Here is a 15,656-nt window from a genome sequence, read left to right on the forward strand (position 1 = left end):
TTGTCCTTTTAGGTGTCCGAAGTCTTCCGCTAATGTTCAGCAGGTGCTCTGTGACAACTGTTCCGTTTGTAGATGTGCTCCCGACGTACTTGTGAGGAGAGACGAATTCCGCGTCCTCCTATCCCACCATCTTGACTTCTCCCCCTCGGTACGCTGCAGATATATAACAAATGTTTGTTGAATGAGCAAATGAGCCAAACATCTGATCTGATTACTTTTTCACTGAAATACGTTGTCTGATCTAATTAGATACACTGACTCTTTGACTTTTGTTATTCTGTTAACCCAACTGTGGACTCGGCAAGAGGAAGCAGTGTTTTCTGTTTATCTGCATGATGTTTGTTTGGTGGATTCTTGCTTTACTTAAATGAACATTTCTGAGGATACCTGCTGTTGTTTCCTAGCAGTGAAAATCAATCACCCAGAAGAGAAATATACGTTCAGTTTTGGAACAATAAGATAAACACTCTTAGTTTGTCATTGTTCTTAAGAAACAGATTTCAATTGAGAAGCAAGTCACTTGGGTAAATAAGATTGCTTTAGCTCCTAGTAAAATTATGGAACAAGTGCTTTGTAGAAAAAACAACCTGCTCACTTAAGTGTTGTAAGGGACATGAAATATGAACAAATCAACAGTCTATAATTATGAGAAACTCATTTGATTGCTTTTCCAAAAATAATTCAATTACTGAAGTAGTAGTTGAAAGAAGTAGAACAGATGTTTGATCTAGTGCCTCATAAAATATTTTACTTAGCCACATATGAATGAATTAAAATTGATTTTCATGGATGTCAATTCAGGAGCCACTATGCTGTATAACTGAACCCCCCAATTACTCAGAAGATTTATTTTTCAACAGCACCATGTAACTTGGAATGGGGAAAGTTTATGGAAAATTGGAGAGAGGAATTAGCCGCCAAGGTTTGAAAACCATATACTGCTTATAGGAATATTTAAAATCTAGGAGCTTAAATAGTGTTTTAAAAATATATGCTTAATATTTACTCAATAAAGCATATTACTAAATAGACAGGTTTAATCCTCCTTACCAAAGGTAAAGTCTAATCCCTCCACCCTCCTACTCTGAATATGAATGGACTTAGTGACTCTCTTCTCAACAAGAAAATGTAGCAGAAATTATGGTGAATGGCTTCCAAGGCCAAGTCATAAAAGACAGTGCTTCTGCCTTGCTTATGATTGAGTCACTCACCCAAGGGGAAGCCAGCCACAGTTGCATTAGGACACTCGAGAGACCCTACCGAGAAGTCCTTTTGTGAGGAACTGAAGCCTCCTGCCAACAGTTTGCACAAACTTACCAGCTATATAAGTGAGCCTCAGTCAAATCTAATTTCAGACAAACTCTTAGAGAACTTTAGGTGACTGCAGCTCCAGGTGAAACTTGAATAAAACCTCATGAGAAACCCTGAGCCAGAACAACCCAGGTAAGTTACTCTTGAATTCCTGACCCACAGAAACTGCAAGACAATGAATGTTTACTATTTTAAATGGCTGAATTTTGAAGTAATTTGTTACGCAGCAGTAAGAAGTCACAAAAGTCTAGTTTTCCACTAATTTCCATTTATACTTAGAAATGGCCTGAGAGTTTACCTTACATTATGTTACGTTTAACTAGATTTTTCACTACTTCTTTTTAGGTTTGGAGGCCAGTTTCCTCAAATGAGGGCAGAGATTCTCCCTGTTTCTCTCTGACAGAGACTGTGTGTTTGGGGGTGAGGTGATGGTGGTGGGAAAGAGAGAGAGAGAGAATATGTTAGAGACAAAGAGGGTTTAAATGGAAGAAAAATAATGCCCTTGAGTGGAACGTGGTGAAGGATGAAATGTGTACACGAGGGACAGAGTAGATTTGTTAGCAGTGCGTTCAGGACATAAAATCCAGAGCTGCTCCCCTGAATGGCTACGTCACTGATTAATTTCATATTGCGCTCAGTTGGGTGCTTTGCTTGCGGGGAGCCGAGAGGTGCACTAGATTTAGGAAAACAAAGCTCATTTTAAGGACCTGCATGTACTGGGATGAAGATTAGGAAAGCCAAGGGACCAAGGCCGTTCCAACGGTCAGCGCCGCCTCCCTTGGCTCGCTTCGGTTTCTCTCTGACCCACAGGCCAGACACGGTTTCTCTAGTCCTCAACCTGAAGGGAGCCGGTCCAGCAGGCTTTGCTAATCACCACCCACTGCTGGGCAGAGGGCCTGTGGGCGGGGAGAGTGGGTCGTCCACTCTGCGCCTATCCTGGTGCAAAGAACCTGGGCGCTTTCTTGAGTGAGTGTGGTGTCCACGCTGGGTGAAGGTGGCACCATGATTAAAACTATCACTATCATTTATCACTATTCACTATAAATGATCATCTGAGGGAAAAGAAAATAAAACCCTGAGTCATATTTACAGACAACCCACAACACTTAACACAAAGATCCAAATGTGTAATACAGTGATGGCAAAGAAGGCATTTCATATACACGTCTGAAGAGGAAATTTACTCATGTTACTTCTCTCTGACTCCCCTACACGATTTTATAGATCCCTTTTAACTTGCTCCAGATTTTCCCCAGAACTCTACACCCTACACTGTATGTGCTGGGTGATTTTTCAACTTTTAAACGTGTCCTTTTCTCCTGAAAACAATGGAAGTATCTGCTGTTCTGTGGAGATAAAACACCGGAAGCCTTTTCTGACTCCGTGGGTGGGCATGCACAGATGGATAACGCCACACCTGACATCTACTTCCTTTCATACCCTTCAGGGTCTTTGCCCTGTATTTCTCGGAACCCCTTCAAAATCACTCCAAACCACCTCAGACTCTTTGGGGCCAGTAAATGTTCCCACAGCATAAATAGTTGTTCCTGTCAAATTGCTGTGTTTTAGAGGAAGACAATATTACAGTCTTTTCCCTCATACCTTACAAGCAAAAATTCATTAAGGCAACAGGTAAGTCATAGAAACATCTTTCTCTGGTGTGCTTTGGTTGTTATGCTATTGCAAGTAAATGTCCCTGATGCTGTAGTTGCTGGTATAATGAAAACCTGAGTGGAGGATGGTCTTTAAATCCCAGGTGCTAAGGGCTTCTTAGCCACTCCTCTCCAGGCACTGTGGATTCATTGAGTTTCTGAGTTTTCTTGTATTCTCACCAGTTGATACTAAGGTCATTCTTCTCGGGGTCCCAGTGACCACGGAGCACGGTTTGTGCAAAGCCACTGTGTGACAGGCTCCAGAAGATCTGGACAAGGGCAGACCCTGGATGACAGAGGAGCATGACTTACATCTGTTGTGTGCCTTGCCTCCGGTGTCTGGCGTGATGCCTCACTCCCAAAGGCTCCTGAAAAGCAAAAGGCAGCCACAGGCAAACAGGGGATACAGAACAAATCTGTTCAATGTAAAGGTGTTTACCCTGCATCTCAGCCTTAGAAACGCTCCAGTCCCACTAGGGGGACAGAAGGGGACTTATAGAAACATATTGTGAGTGGAGCAGACAGAGGGTAGTGATTTTCAAAAGTCTGCTGTAACCTTCTGGTTCAGAATTTGTTTCCCTGAGGACAAGGGAGTGAGATTTTATATTTCTCCCTATGTAGGAGTTCACATCTGGATAAAGCATGCCTTGGCTCGATGGGTGAATAATTGAAGAGATTGTTTATGTTTCCAGGGTGAGGATAATTTTGGAAACCAAGATGTGTTGATTGATGAAGGAGAGCTTAGTGATATTGAGGTAGTTTATGCATCAGTTGGAACAGGCTGACATCTTGATGACATGTAACTGACTCTGACATTCGTGAAAGGTAGTGATTAAGAGACCAGGCTTGGGACCCAGACTGCCTGGGTTTCCATCCCTGCTCTGCCACCTACCAGGTATGTGATTGTTACCCAGTCCAAGCTCGTACTGCTTGCTACACAGCAGGCCGATAAAACCAGAAATGAGGTGTTGGGACAAGGAATAGCAACTTTATTCAGAAAGCCAGTAGACCCAGTAGATGGTGGACTAACATCCCAAAGAATCGTCTTGCCTGAGTTAGAATTCAAGCCTCTTTTAAACTAAAAGGAAAGGGAGTAAAATCAAACATTTCCTGGTTCTGGCACGACTCTGGAGAAGATGTGTGAATTTCTTTTTTCCTGCAGCCCTTCACAGGTGGGCCTGGTCAGGATGTTTCCTGTGAGCTAAACCAAGGTAGTTTAGCTTCATGCTCATGACCTGGGAGGCAGGGGTCCCAGAGATGGGCCATTATGTATAATTTAAGCTTATAGGCAACGTCCCTTTAGTGATGAACTTGTAATAGAACATAAAGTTTCTTCCCTATGACATGACCTTGAAAAAGTTATTTAACCTCTTTGCACCTCAGTTTCTTCATCTTTGAAATTGGGTAGATAATAAGAATATCTACTTTGGAAGGCTGCTATAAGGGTTATAAAAGCCAAGATTTGTGAAGAGCTCAGACCGTCTGCTGTCTATGGTGAGTTCTGCATGAACGTCTACTCACACATACATATAAATTCACAAAGACCTGATACTTTTCTAGCTATGTCATTGGCCAACGTTTGTGACCACGGACAATCCCGTAACTTCTTTAGCGACATTTTAGTCCTTATTTATACGGTAAAGGGGTTGGACTAAACTCCATCCTAGCTGTGCAAGTCTGTGATTCTATCTTGGTGTTTGGAACCAGTAGTAGAGACATGAAGAGCGCACCATGGAAATAATTATTGGAGTTCACAATAAATCATCTACAGAAATGGGTTGAGATGATCCAACTGCCTTTCCACTCACCCGATATTTGAAAGCATGGTCTGTAGGTGATCTCAGATTCAGGAGCTTATCTACATAGGCATCTGCCAGATAAAAAGAACAGACAAGTGGCACCAACCATAAGATACTTTTACACTAAAAATGAAAACTTGATGATACAGACTTTGTAAAGCCTGGCTATAGCTAAGATGAAGAAACAGCTATACCTTAGTCAGAAGAAGAAAAAAGCCAAATAATTAAAACAGCAGTGACACTTGGCCACTGTCCAGGCTGAGTCAGGTGTGCCACCAATACAGACTATTCAGCAAACTTCCACTGATGCCCTCAGGTGATACCCTCAGGTGATACTTCAGATGATGTCCTCAGGTGATGCCCTCAAGGCAAAAACTGTAAGATGAAGGAACTGAGCAGGATTTGTTTTCTTTTTTATTAAGATAAATTCCACGATATTTAGAGAATTCTGATCTTGTGAAACTGAACAAAGTTTAAATTCTCAAGTTGGGTGGAAAAAGAGTTACATCCAGAGACCACACCATTTCACTGCAAAAAAGAACGATGTACCTTATAATGTATACCTTAAATCAAGTCAGAGTATCTTTAGGATTCTTAAAATATTTTTCAATTTTTATTCTCCCTTTATTCTTTGGTTGAAATCAGAGGTATGTTTTGAGTATGACCTTAGCTCTTGCTGGTGAATTTGAGCTCCTTGCAAAGAAAAGAACATTGCCGAAAGAGCCATAAATAAACAGGAAGTCAGTGTAGATTTGCAAATATTTCCTCCAAGCTCTAAGGGTCACTGCAGTATTGGAAAATGGAACAAAAGGAAGAGTTAAAAGACAGAGCATCAACAAAAAATGAAAACTTCAAGGGAAAATACACAGAGAAGCAGAAATATTTAGTTAAATTAACGTCGACTGAAAGGGTCAAGATGTTATAAGAACCACATAAAGTAAAGAGATCTTTGAGAGAGAAAAAGGCATGCCAATAAATAAAAAGGAGAGCTGTGATAAGACTCTAAATGAATAAAGCTGTGAATTTACTGTTTTCTAAACAGGCTGATTTTCAAACCCAGGCAAGGTCTTTACTATTAGAAAGTCCCGAAGACTTTTTAAAAAGCCTGGGGTATTGTATTCAGTTTGAGGCATTTCACTGCCAGGATGAAGGCAAACAGAGATGAGAATTCAGAGGAAAGAAAAAATACAACAAAAGTGTTTCCATGTCTGTGGAGGATTGACTTTTCAAGAGAAAGTACTAATAAATAGAATAAATAATAGCTTGGTTTGCAAAGTCTAAAGAGAGGGAGGTGATATGCTACATGTGCCTACAATTTAACAGAGGAAAATCACAAGGTAACAGGCAGTGCCTCATTCAAATCCCATAAATGTATTTAGTTATCAGTGTGATTCTTCCATTCACGTTAGGGTTTGGACATCTATTTATGAGTATTTGTGTATATGGAACATTTGTACACATGCACACACACACATCCATATAGCCAATGAGTATCCAACCTTCTTTTCCTTTCTTCTGCATTTTCATCTTGAGTTGACCTCTGAGACTACTGAAAATGATACTCCTCATATTTCCTCTAAAGAGATTTAAGGAACCTACATCATTGGCTGAGCTAAAGTTTGCCCATCTCAGCTCTGGCTAAAGTGAGCTGCTATTATTTTCCATAAGAGTATACAGTACAATCCTTTTAAAGGTGTAGCTTTGTTTATTGTGAATTATTGGAAGGGGATTGCTAGTCATTACAATATTAAGGTAATTAAGTATATGCTATCGCTTTTTCTCTCACTGTACAACAGATGAGAATCTCAGTAGAAGACACTGACCCTCACGGAAATAAATTATTGAACACATACGAACAGGTAAGAGGCTCAAAATATATAGATTTAATATTGTTGCAGCAAAAAAAAAAAAAAAAAAATTGTTGCAGCTAACCTATGGCTGTATTCTATTTTCCGTTTATTACCCATTCTCTTCCCTGCCCTATTTCAAGCCTTTTACATAGTAGGTGCACTAAACAAAAAATTATTCAATAGACAAATGCCAATGGTTTTACAGATAGAAAGGTCCAGGGAGGCTAGGCTGTTGACTTCTGAAATGCTGGGATGTTTTTAGCCTTATTTATAATCCTTTCTGCTGTGTAAGCCGTAGATTACCTTGCTCTATGGTTGGGTAGCTATGGCTGTTCCGTCAATGGGAGCAACCGGGCGAGGCTTAAGCAAATGTTTTGTGCCGCCAGCTGGGCTTCAAAACGTGTCAGTCCCCGTGTCTGTTGCCGACTAGTATTTTTCAAGAAAATATAAAAATTGTCATCTCCTCTGTCAGCACGAGATCACTGAATCATGAAGATTCACCAGCACAGAGGTGTTTTCCTTTGCTGTGAATTTCACCATTTTATGGGGAGCGGTTTTCAAAATCCCGAGTTTAATGCGATGAAAATGGCATTTATCGCACGACAGGTATTCATAGAAGCTATCACAACTAAACAAAGGCGAACCGAATCCCGGAAAGTGGCAGTTCCAGCCTGATGACTGAATTTAACTCGAAACAAGATGAGGGAAGGCGGCAGCATCTCCCAGTGACCAGCAGGGGTCACTCGACAACCAGAAAACGAATAGAAGGCGCGTGCGTTCCGGCGGCTGAACCGCCGGGGCCAAAGATGCTCCCGAGCGAGGTAGCAGGATGTCCTCCGGGGACGCACAGAACCCACTCAACACCCTAACCCCAAACCGAAAAACAGAAACGCACTTCTCAGAAAAGATGTTTTCCTCTGGATAAAAGGGGCAAACCTGGGGCCCAACTCTGGGGCTCTGCATGGAGTCGCTGGAGCTGGAGTCCACGAGGACGGAAGAGACACAAGGGGAGAAACTCTCTGCTGAGTCGGATGCCACTGATCCGACTTCAGAGACGCAGAACAGAGAGCCCAGCCTCCAGGTAGGGTGCCTTTGCCATGTTCAAGTGCAGAACAGGAAAAGCGATTCCTGACTCCTTGTGTTTCAAAGGTTTGTGTAAAATGCATTTTTAAAACATTAAAAAAAAAAAAAAAAGTCCAGATGGCCGGGATTTTTAACAATGATTCTTCTCTTCTTGCAGCTGCTCTGTTTCAATGTCTGCTGTAAACAAAGGTGTGTCCTCAGTGATGCTTTGTCTTTCGATTCCTGAATCATTCTCTGAGAGGATCTTCAAGAGGATGGATTAGTCGTAAAGGTAGCAGGGAGCTTTCCTGAGAATGTGCTGTATTTGGCTCTGCCCTGAGTGCTCACTGACCCCGTGAATGTCTGATGACCCACAAAGGGGCCCTCCGACGTGGACGTCACTTTAAGGACGATGGTAAAACTGAGCTTCTCAGAGCCCAGGTTTGCTAGATGTATGCTCTCAACACCCGTGCTGTTTGACTATAAATCTCAGGCCAGAGGACATAAAGGAACTTAAAATTCAACTGTTCCTATCACCTGTCTGATGCTCAGGTTCCTTCGATGGCACCTCTATCAGCTGGTGGCCTTGCTGTGGTCGCACGTTACCGTGATGGGGACCCGTGGGTCTCTTTACATCTCCACCTGTAAGAGATGCCGTACGGTTGGCTGGAGAAAACCTCTGTGCCTGGAGGGTCAATAAAGGAAGACTGATTTCTCTTTCCCTGACAGTACTTCCCACATCTGAAGGGCGTTATTCTGAATGTCCCGTGTGTGAGTGTTCTCCAGAGAAACAGACCCATAGGAGATTTCCTATAAGAATTGGCTCACGTGATTACGGAGGCTGAGAAGGTCTATGATCTGCCGTCTGCAAGCTTAGAACCAGGAAAGCTGGTGGTGTGGTTCCGTCTGAGCTGAAGGCCTGAGGCCCTGGGAAGCTGGTGGTGGTGTGAGTTCCGGTCCAAGTCCAAAAGCTCAAGAATCAGGGGCGGACGGTATAGGTCCTGGAGTCTGAAGGCCGATATCTGAGGGCAGGGAAGATGGATGGCTCGGAGAGAGCGAATCAGCCCTTCCTGCCCCTTTGTCTTCCATCCAGGCCCTCGGGAGATTAGATGTCATCTACCCACAACATCTAATGGTGAGGATGATACTCTTTCCTCAGCCTGCTGATTCTAAAGCCAGGCCTGGCCTCGGTACCCCGACACTGATTGAATCTCGGAGACGGAGTTTGGGGTGAAGTAGAAAAGAATAGCTTTATTGCTTTGCCAGGCAAAGGGGGAGACAGTGGGCTAATGCCATCAAAACATTAAACATTAATGTTAGCATTAAACATTAAAACATTGTTGACACACCCAGAAACAATGTTTTACCAACTATCTGGGTATCTCTTAGCCCAGTCAATTTGACACATAAAATTAACCATCACACCCTGAGTCTTCTCTGTTAAATGCATTGCGATCTCTCAGAGGTCTTTATTTTGATTTTTTAAGCATGGTATCATTTTCAATCCTTCCTCCATCTGAATGACCCTCATGGTCTGTGTTCTTCATACATGTGGTCCCCAGAGTGGATCTGAGGTCAGCATACAGCAGGTCTATCATCTCTGTTTTCAAGATACTATGTTTCTATTGATGCCTGTTTTCTAAGAAACCCTTGGATTGCTATTTTTTTTTCTCCTGCTTCTTGTGGATTTTCTCTTTACTTCCCAGAAATGATGCTTTATTTCTGGGTCCTTATAACCAGATAAAGAAAAACACACAACAATATGATGAAAAATAACTTAGTGATGGCATGTAACAAAAGGCAAAAATGTTTTATTTTTTTATTTTTCCAGCCGTGCAGCGTGACATGTGAGATCTCAGTTCCCCCACCAGGGATGGTACTCGTGTCCGCTGCAGTTGAAGCACAGGGTCTTAACCACTGGACCACCAGGGAAGTCCCAAGGCAAAAATGTGTTAGTAAACATTAGGCTCAGTCGTATTCAATGGTAGGATTCAACCTCTGAAACATTCCTTGACTTTTCTTATAACATCTGTGCTAACGGTGCTTTACAAATTATGGTGCACACACTAGGCTTGGTTGAAGTAATAAAGTTTAGGAAATTAACACTAAATTCCTGGCCAGTTACCTCTATGCTTTTATAAAAACTCATATTTAAATAACTTTAGATGTATAGATTATAAAAATAACATGCTAAAGCCATTGCCATCTTAGGAACAATTCACAAGCATAATTTAGAAAAACTATTCCGCTATCCCAAGAGAGTGTTTTGAACAAGTTGGAAAACAGAATTAAACAGCATGTCATGCAAAGTGGTGACTGAGTAAATGTTTCTTTTTTCTTTCTAAGGGACTCTTAGAGCATTATGAATATATGCAAACAATCTGAACTAAGGCCACCTAAGATGTCAATTCAAAGTTACTAGAGTCATTTTTTAGGCATTAAAAAAAACACCTGGCGTTATCTTTTCGTTCACAAATTTCATAAGTGGACAAAATCTATTTGCACATGATTGCACCCAGATGACATTAATTTTTAATGTGGTTAAACTCCATTTGAATGTATGCCAAGATAGAAGCCATGATTAGCTTATTTTGAAAATGACCACTTCATTCTTCCCCATTATCGGATAACCTCTGGTGAAGAGAGAGCTTTCATAAAGTCTTCCTGTCTGAACTCCTGAATGGTCATAAAACTGAAGCTCCGGGCCTGACCTTTAGACCTCATGCTGACCCATGGCGAATTAGACCTTCTTCAGGACTTGAATTGAAAGATATGGAGCCAGTGCTTGAAGGAGTCATTATAGAGCTTAATTCACAGAGCAAAAGAAGATGGAGAATATGATATAAGAAAATTTTCCTGCTGGTAAAGAAAAGGACCTTCCTGACATGAGAAGATCAAAAGAGAAGGATAGAAGGGATAGAAGCAGGTGAGGCCTGAATTTCTCAAAAGGAATCCAGTGCCGTAGCTCTTCGGGTCTCAGACAAGACTGTCTATGTGATGGTCAAAACCTAAGATAAGTTGAGGGGCATCCAAACAAAATAGAGATCTGTGTCCACCTGAAATCCAGAGAAGGGAGAGCCTTACCAAGTGCCTCATACCACATGGGCAGCTTTAGAAGAAGAAGAAAAAAAAGATGTGTGTTCTGAAGTAGTGAAGGTCTCACAAAATTGCACAGTTCCTGAGATGGTGCAGAGGGGCCATTTGTGCTGTTGGCAGGTCTGGGGAGGGGGGGCAGGGGTGTGGGGTAGAGAGGTCTGGGGACCAGGCCAATGGGACATTATCAGACATGGCCTAATCAGAGACCAGGAAAGAACTCGGAGTAGCTCAGAAGTCACAAATGCAGATACTAACAGGGGCTGGTGTGTGGCCAGGATGGGCCACTTGGCTTGCCCTGTCTTCCTCCTTCGCAGCCCTGAGCCTCTCTGGGAAGGAGCATGGGTGAGCCCCCCCGAGGGTGAGACAGCGTATAGAGCAGAGGCAGCCCCAGCCGAGGCCCCTGAGACCAAACTGCCTGTCCACACAAGGCGTGAGAGTGAGGCCATCGTGGACCATCCAGCCTCAGCAGAGCCATCAGCTGACCGCAGAGATTAGCCCCGCTGGCCCAGACTAGAGCAACTGCCCAGCTAACCCAGAGGACGGTGAGAAATAACAAATGACAACACATATATTTAAGTACTGAGAAGCTCCCTTCACTGTCTCATAGACCAGAGCAAGAGTCACCCGTGTTTCAAGTTGTGTTCATTCGCCTGTTAAGACAAGGGCTGAAGATGCACTGACCATGTGTCCACTTTATCTTTCTGGTCTTGACTGTGTCAATTTAATCAAAATGCTCTATCTACAATATTGCCTTTTACTTAATGAAAGGCATTTTAGTGTGGGTTACGTACAGCATCAAATAAAGAATATTGAGCACTTCTCAAGTTTTATAGATGATCTTTAAGATCAGATGCTTTTCTTTTTTAACATCTTTATTGGAGTATAATTGCTTTACAATGGTGTGTTAGTTTCTGCTTTATAACAAAGTGAATCAGTTATACGTATACATATGTTCCCATATCTCTTCCCTCTTGCGTGTCCCTCCCTCCCACCCTCCCTATCCCACCCCTCTAGGTGGTCACAAATCACCGAGCTGAAGATCAGATGCTTTTAAAATTCACTGTGACAAGGTATGTTAGCAAAATTTGCTAAAAAACAAAATAAAACAAAGCAAAAATATAAATAACATGAGAAGTAACAAATGCTTGGTAATTTAACAAAGACCCTTTATTATTATCCTCAAGTTTCATAACTGGAAAAAATCTATTTGCACATTGTTTTAATATAACATTACCCTGATGATATTGATTTAATTAAATTAATTTATTTATATGATTTTTTTATTGAAGTACAGTTGATTTACAATGTTGTGTTAGTTTCAGGTGTACAGCAAAGTGATTCAGTTATACATATATATACATATGATGATATTAATTTTAACATAGCTAAATTCTATTTAAATTTGGGTCAAGATAAAAGCAACAATTTAGTCTTAGAAATGACCACTTTCAGCTTTCACCACATTGGACAGGTTCAAACCTTACAAAAATGAAGTTAATCATATATATTGATGAAGTATTTACTTGCTGAAATTTGAAGGACACTCAGAGCAACCTGATAGTTCAAACTTTTGTTTACCTCTGGTCTGCTCTGGAGTCTAGAATTCCACAGTTTTAGGGATTACTTCCTGAAGGTGAAAACATCTCAGATTTTCCCCACAGTTAAAGAGCTAGAGAAAAGCCGCAGAGATTGTCCAATCTAGAGGGTGCCAGCCGGTCATTCCCAGGCCACTTTTGGCCGACAGATGTGTTTTGTTTGGCCTACACAGAGCTGGCTCACAAATTTTAAAAATTTGAATTAGTTACACTGCCAAATTTTTGGAAATTGGATAATTACATAGAAAATCTGCATATCCAAATTCTCTTGAAAAAATGCAGAGGTGTGTCAACACTAAGTCTGCAGGACAACGGTTTATTGAAGCTGAATACAGGTGGGAACCGGCGAGGTCCCTAAGGAAACCACCTCTCCCTGCTACCTGACACCCGGTTTGCATAACTCATCCGCAGGGCACACTCAGCTGCCATAGGTATGTGAATGTATAACCTCTGATCTACTTCAATGACTTAACTCTTCCGATAAGCAAACGTAGGTTCAGATAAAAGTGACTTCTTCGTCAGCCAGTGATGGACTTAAAAATATGGTGTCAGGATACAGTGCTATCAGCTGTGGGACTGATGTTAGCTCTCCTTCCCACCCAGCAGCTGGCTGAGGGGAGAGTTGCCTTTGAACAGATGTGAGCAGCATGGAAGAGTCGGGGATTGTCCAAGACAGCAAGGCTGGAGAGCAGCTCGGGGACCCCAGCGTCAGTGTCAGACCCTCCGTGGTTAGAGGGTGGGGGGCCGCAGAAGGCAAAGCAAGAGCTAGAAGACGTGGAGGGTGAGGGAAGCAAACACCTCTTGCTTCCTTAGGTTGCTTCCCACCTGCCATGTTGGGCTTGCTATCTTCACTGGGGAAACATTGTGCTACTGATGATGTTGACAGACTTTAGAATTCATGAAAGTCTCTCAAAAACACAAGAGAGACTGTGAGATTCCAGCTAATCTCACTGATGGCCAAGTCTTTTTTTTTTTTTTTTTTAATTTTATTGACATATAGTTGATTTACAATGTTGTGTTAATCTCTGCTGTACAGCAAAGTGATTCAATTATACATATATATATTCTTTTTCATTATGGTTTATCACAGGATATTGAATATAGTTCCCTGTGCTATAGAGTAGGACTTGGTTGTTTATCCATTCTGTATATAATAGCTTGCATCTGCTAACCCCAAACTCCCAGTCCCCCAGCCCGCCCCCCTTGGCAACCACAAGTCTGTTCTCTATGTCTGTGAGTCTGTTTCTGTTCTGTAGGTAAGTTCACTTGTGTCATATTTTAGATTCCACATATAAGCGATATCATATGGTATTTGTCTTTCTCTTTCTGACTTACTTCGTTTAGTATGATCATCTCTAGGTCCAACTGATGACCAAGTCTTGATAAAAAAAATATGCTTCCTGAAAGTTCTTTAAAAAGATGTTTAAATTTCTAAATACTTCCTAGAAATCTGTCTTCCCCAATATCCGGTCATTAGCCAAGTTCCATCTCACAAGCGTCTCTTGAATGTCAGCTTTCTCCAGTTTTATTCCTACTGTTGCTGCCTGAGTTGAGGGCACCCATATTTCACCAGCCTCCCGACTGATCTCCACGTTTGTGATGGGCTCTCGTCAGACCTGCTCTGCTCAGACCCACCCATGATTGTAGAGCAGGAGATGAGTTACCGCCCAGGCCCACAGCTTACTTCAGAGCTACAATGTGATCACAGCTGTTTGATGCCTAATCGCCTGATGGTGATTATGTGATTTGTGGGCATTTTTTCAGGATGTTCAGGTGGCTCTTTCAGGAATTATACTTGGAATGCAGATGCTCAATCCAGCTAACAGACTTTGCTGATGGTTTTTGCAACTGTAAAAGTTAATTCTGCTGGAGTGTAAGGGACTTGTGGTTTTGGTAAACCCCTGCTTGGAACCCCCCAAGGTCTGGCAGGACAGGTAGCTGAGAAGCGTTGCCACCAACCAGGGACATTTTCAATGAAGAGATGGGAGACTCACTGAACATTCCACAGTCTAAGGTCCTCAGATGTCCTTTGCTGAAAATATGTCCTTTGAGCTCATTAGAGCAAAAAGCCACCTGTCTGTGTCAGAGTCCTTAGTCTCACCTGCTCTCAACTTGCTTCCACCCAGCTCCTTCTCTACGTAGCTAACATAATCATTTTTTAACCCTTCAAACCTAATTACGGCATTCCTCCACTTGAAGAATGCAGACCTTTGATCTTAGGATAAATCCCATGTTCCTCACCCCTTTCTTACTGCTTATACCTCTTTCTACTTCCTCCTCCTTCACACGTTAAAATTCAGCTGTACACAGTCACTTTTAATTCCTGGAATGAGCCTTGATCTCTACAACCTCCTGAATTTTGCACATACAGTGTCTTCCCTGCCTGGAATACATATTTCCCAACTGTTATGGACTGAATGTTTGCATTGCCCCAAATTAACATGTTGAAACCCTAAGCCCTGATGCGATGGTATTTGGAGTTGGAGGTTTGGGGAGGTCATTGGGGTTAGATTAGGTCATGAACGTAGGGTCCTCATGAAGAAATTCATGCACTTACAAAAAGAGGACAAGACATGAGATCTCCTCCCTCTGTGCACCCACCAAGGAAGGCCAAGGGAGGCTGTGAGCAGGAAGGGGGTCCCTCAGTGGACCAGGCTGGCTTGCTGACCTTGGACTTGCAGCCTCCAGAGCTGTGGGACATGTTTCTTATTTAAGTCATCTAGTCTATGGTCCTCTGTTATATCCTGAACAGACTCAGACACCAGCCTATCTGCTTCATTTCTCTCCATCTGTCAGGTTTTATCTGATAGGTTGTTTCCCTGAGATGTTTTTATGACTTCCCGAGTCTGGGTTGGTTACTCTTCCTAAGAATCTCCATAACATCTTGTATTCACTTTCGCATGGTTACTTCGCTATATCGTAAAAACTTACTTACTGTTCTGTATCTTCTACTTGACCATGAGCTCTTTCAGGGCAGGGGTTGTGTCTGGCTGGTTCACAGTTTCTCCTTAGCTTTTAGCAGGTGGTAACAAATATGGAAAAATTAATAAATATTGGCTGGATATATGACTAAATTAGGCAGCAGGAAGAAGCAAAGATATTTAAGAAATCAGTCAAGCAAAACAAAAGCAACAAAAGAAACCCTTTTACTTCTGATAGTCTTTATCTTACATCTTTATTTTTAAATTTAATTTGATTTATTTTAATTGGCGTATAGTTGCTTTACACTACTGTGTCAAGTTTCTGCTGTACAGCAAAGCGGATCAGCCATACATATACATAGAGCCCCTC

General features: G+C 42.0%; 1 protein-coding gene across 3 annotated transcripts in view; it reads left to right on the plus strand.

The window, feature by feature from the left end:
* Positions 1-15,656, plus strand: part of LOC309660798 (uncharacterized protein) — a 336,267-nt gene that overhangs the window by 72,305 nt on the left and 248,306 nt on the right. The window contains exons 7-11 of one of the 3 annotated variants that reach the window (XR_014263639.1): positions 1,356-4,457; positions 6,559-6,621; positions 7,219-7,693; positions 7,853-8,809; positions 10,021-11,590. Coding sequence is in view for 1 of the 3 variants with exons in the window: in XM_082461925.1 (XP_082318051.1) it covers positions 6,559-6,621; positions 7,219-7,287 (132 nt within the window). In the remaining 2 variants the exon portion in view is untranslated. Of the gene's footprint in view, positions 1-1,355; positions 4,458-6,558; positions 6,622-7,218; positions 7,694-7,852; positions 8,810-10,020; positions 11,591-15,656 lie in introns of those variants that run through there. The other 2 variants (XR_014263638.1, XM_082461925.1) reach the window with 2 other exon arrangements.

This window comes from Balaenoptera physalus, assembly GCF_965194825.1.
Source record: "Balaenoptera physalus genome assembly, chromosome: 5".
Taxonomy (NCBI): Eukaryota; Metazoa; Chordata; class Mammalia; order Artiodactyla; family Balaenopteridae; genus Balaenoptera; species Balaenoptera physalus.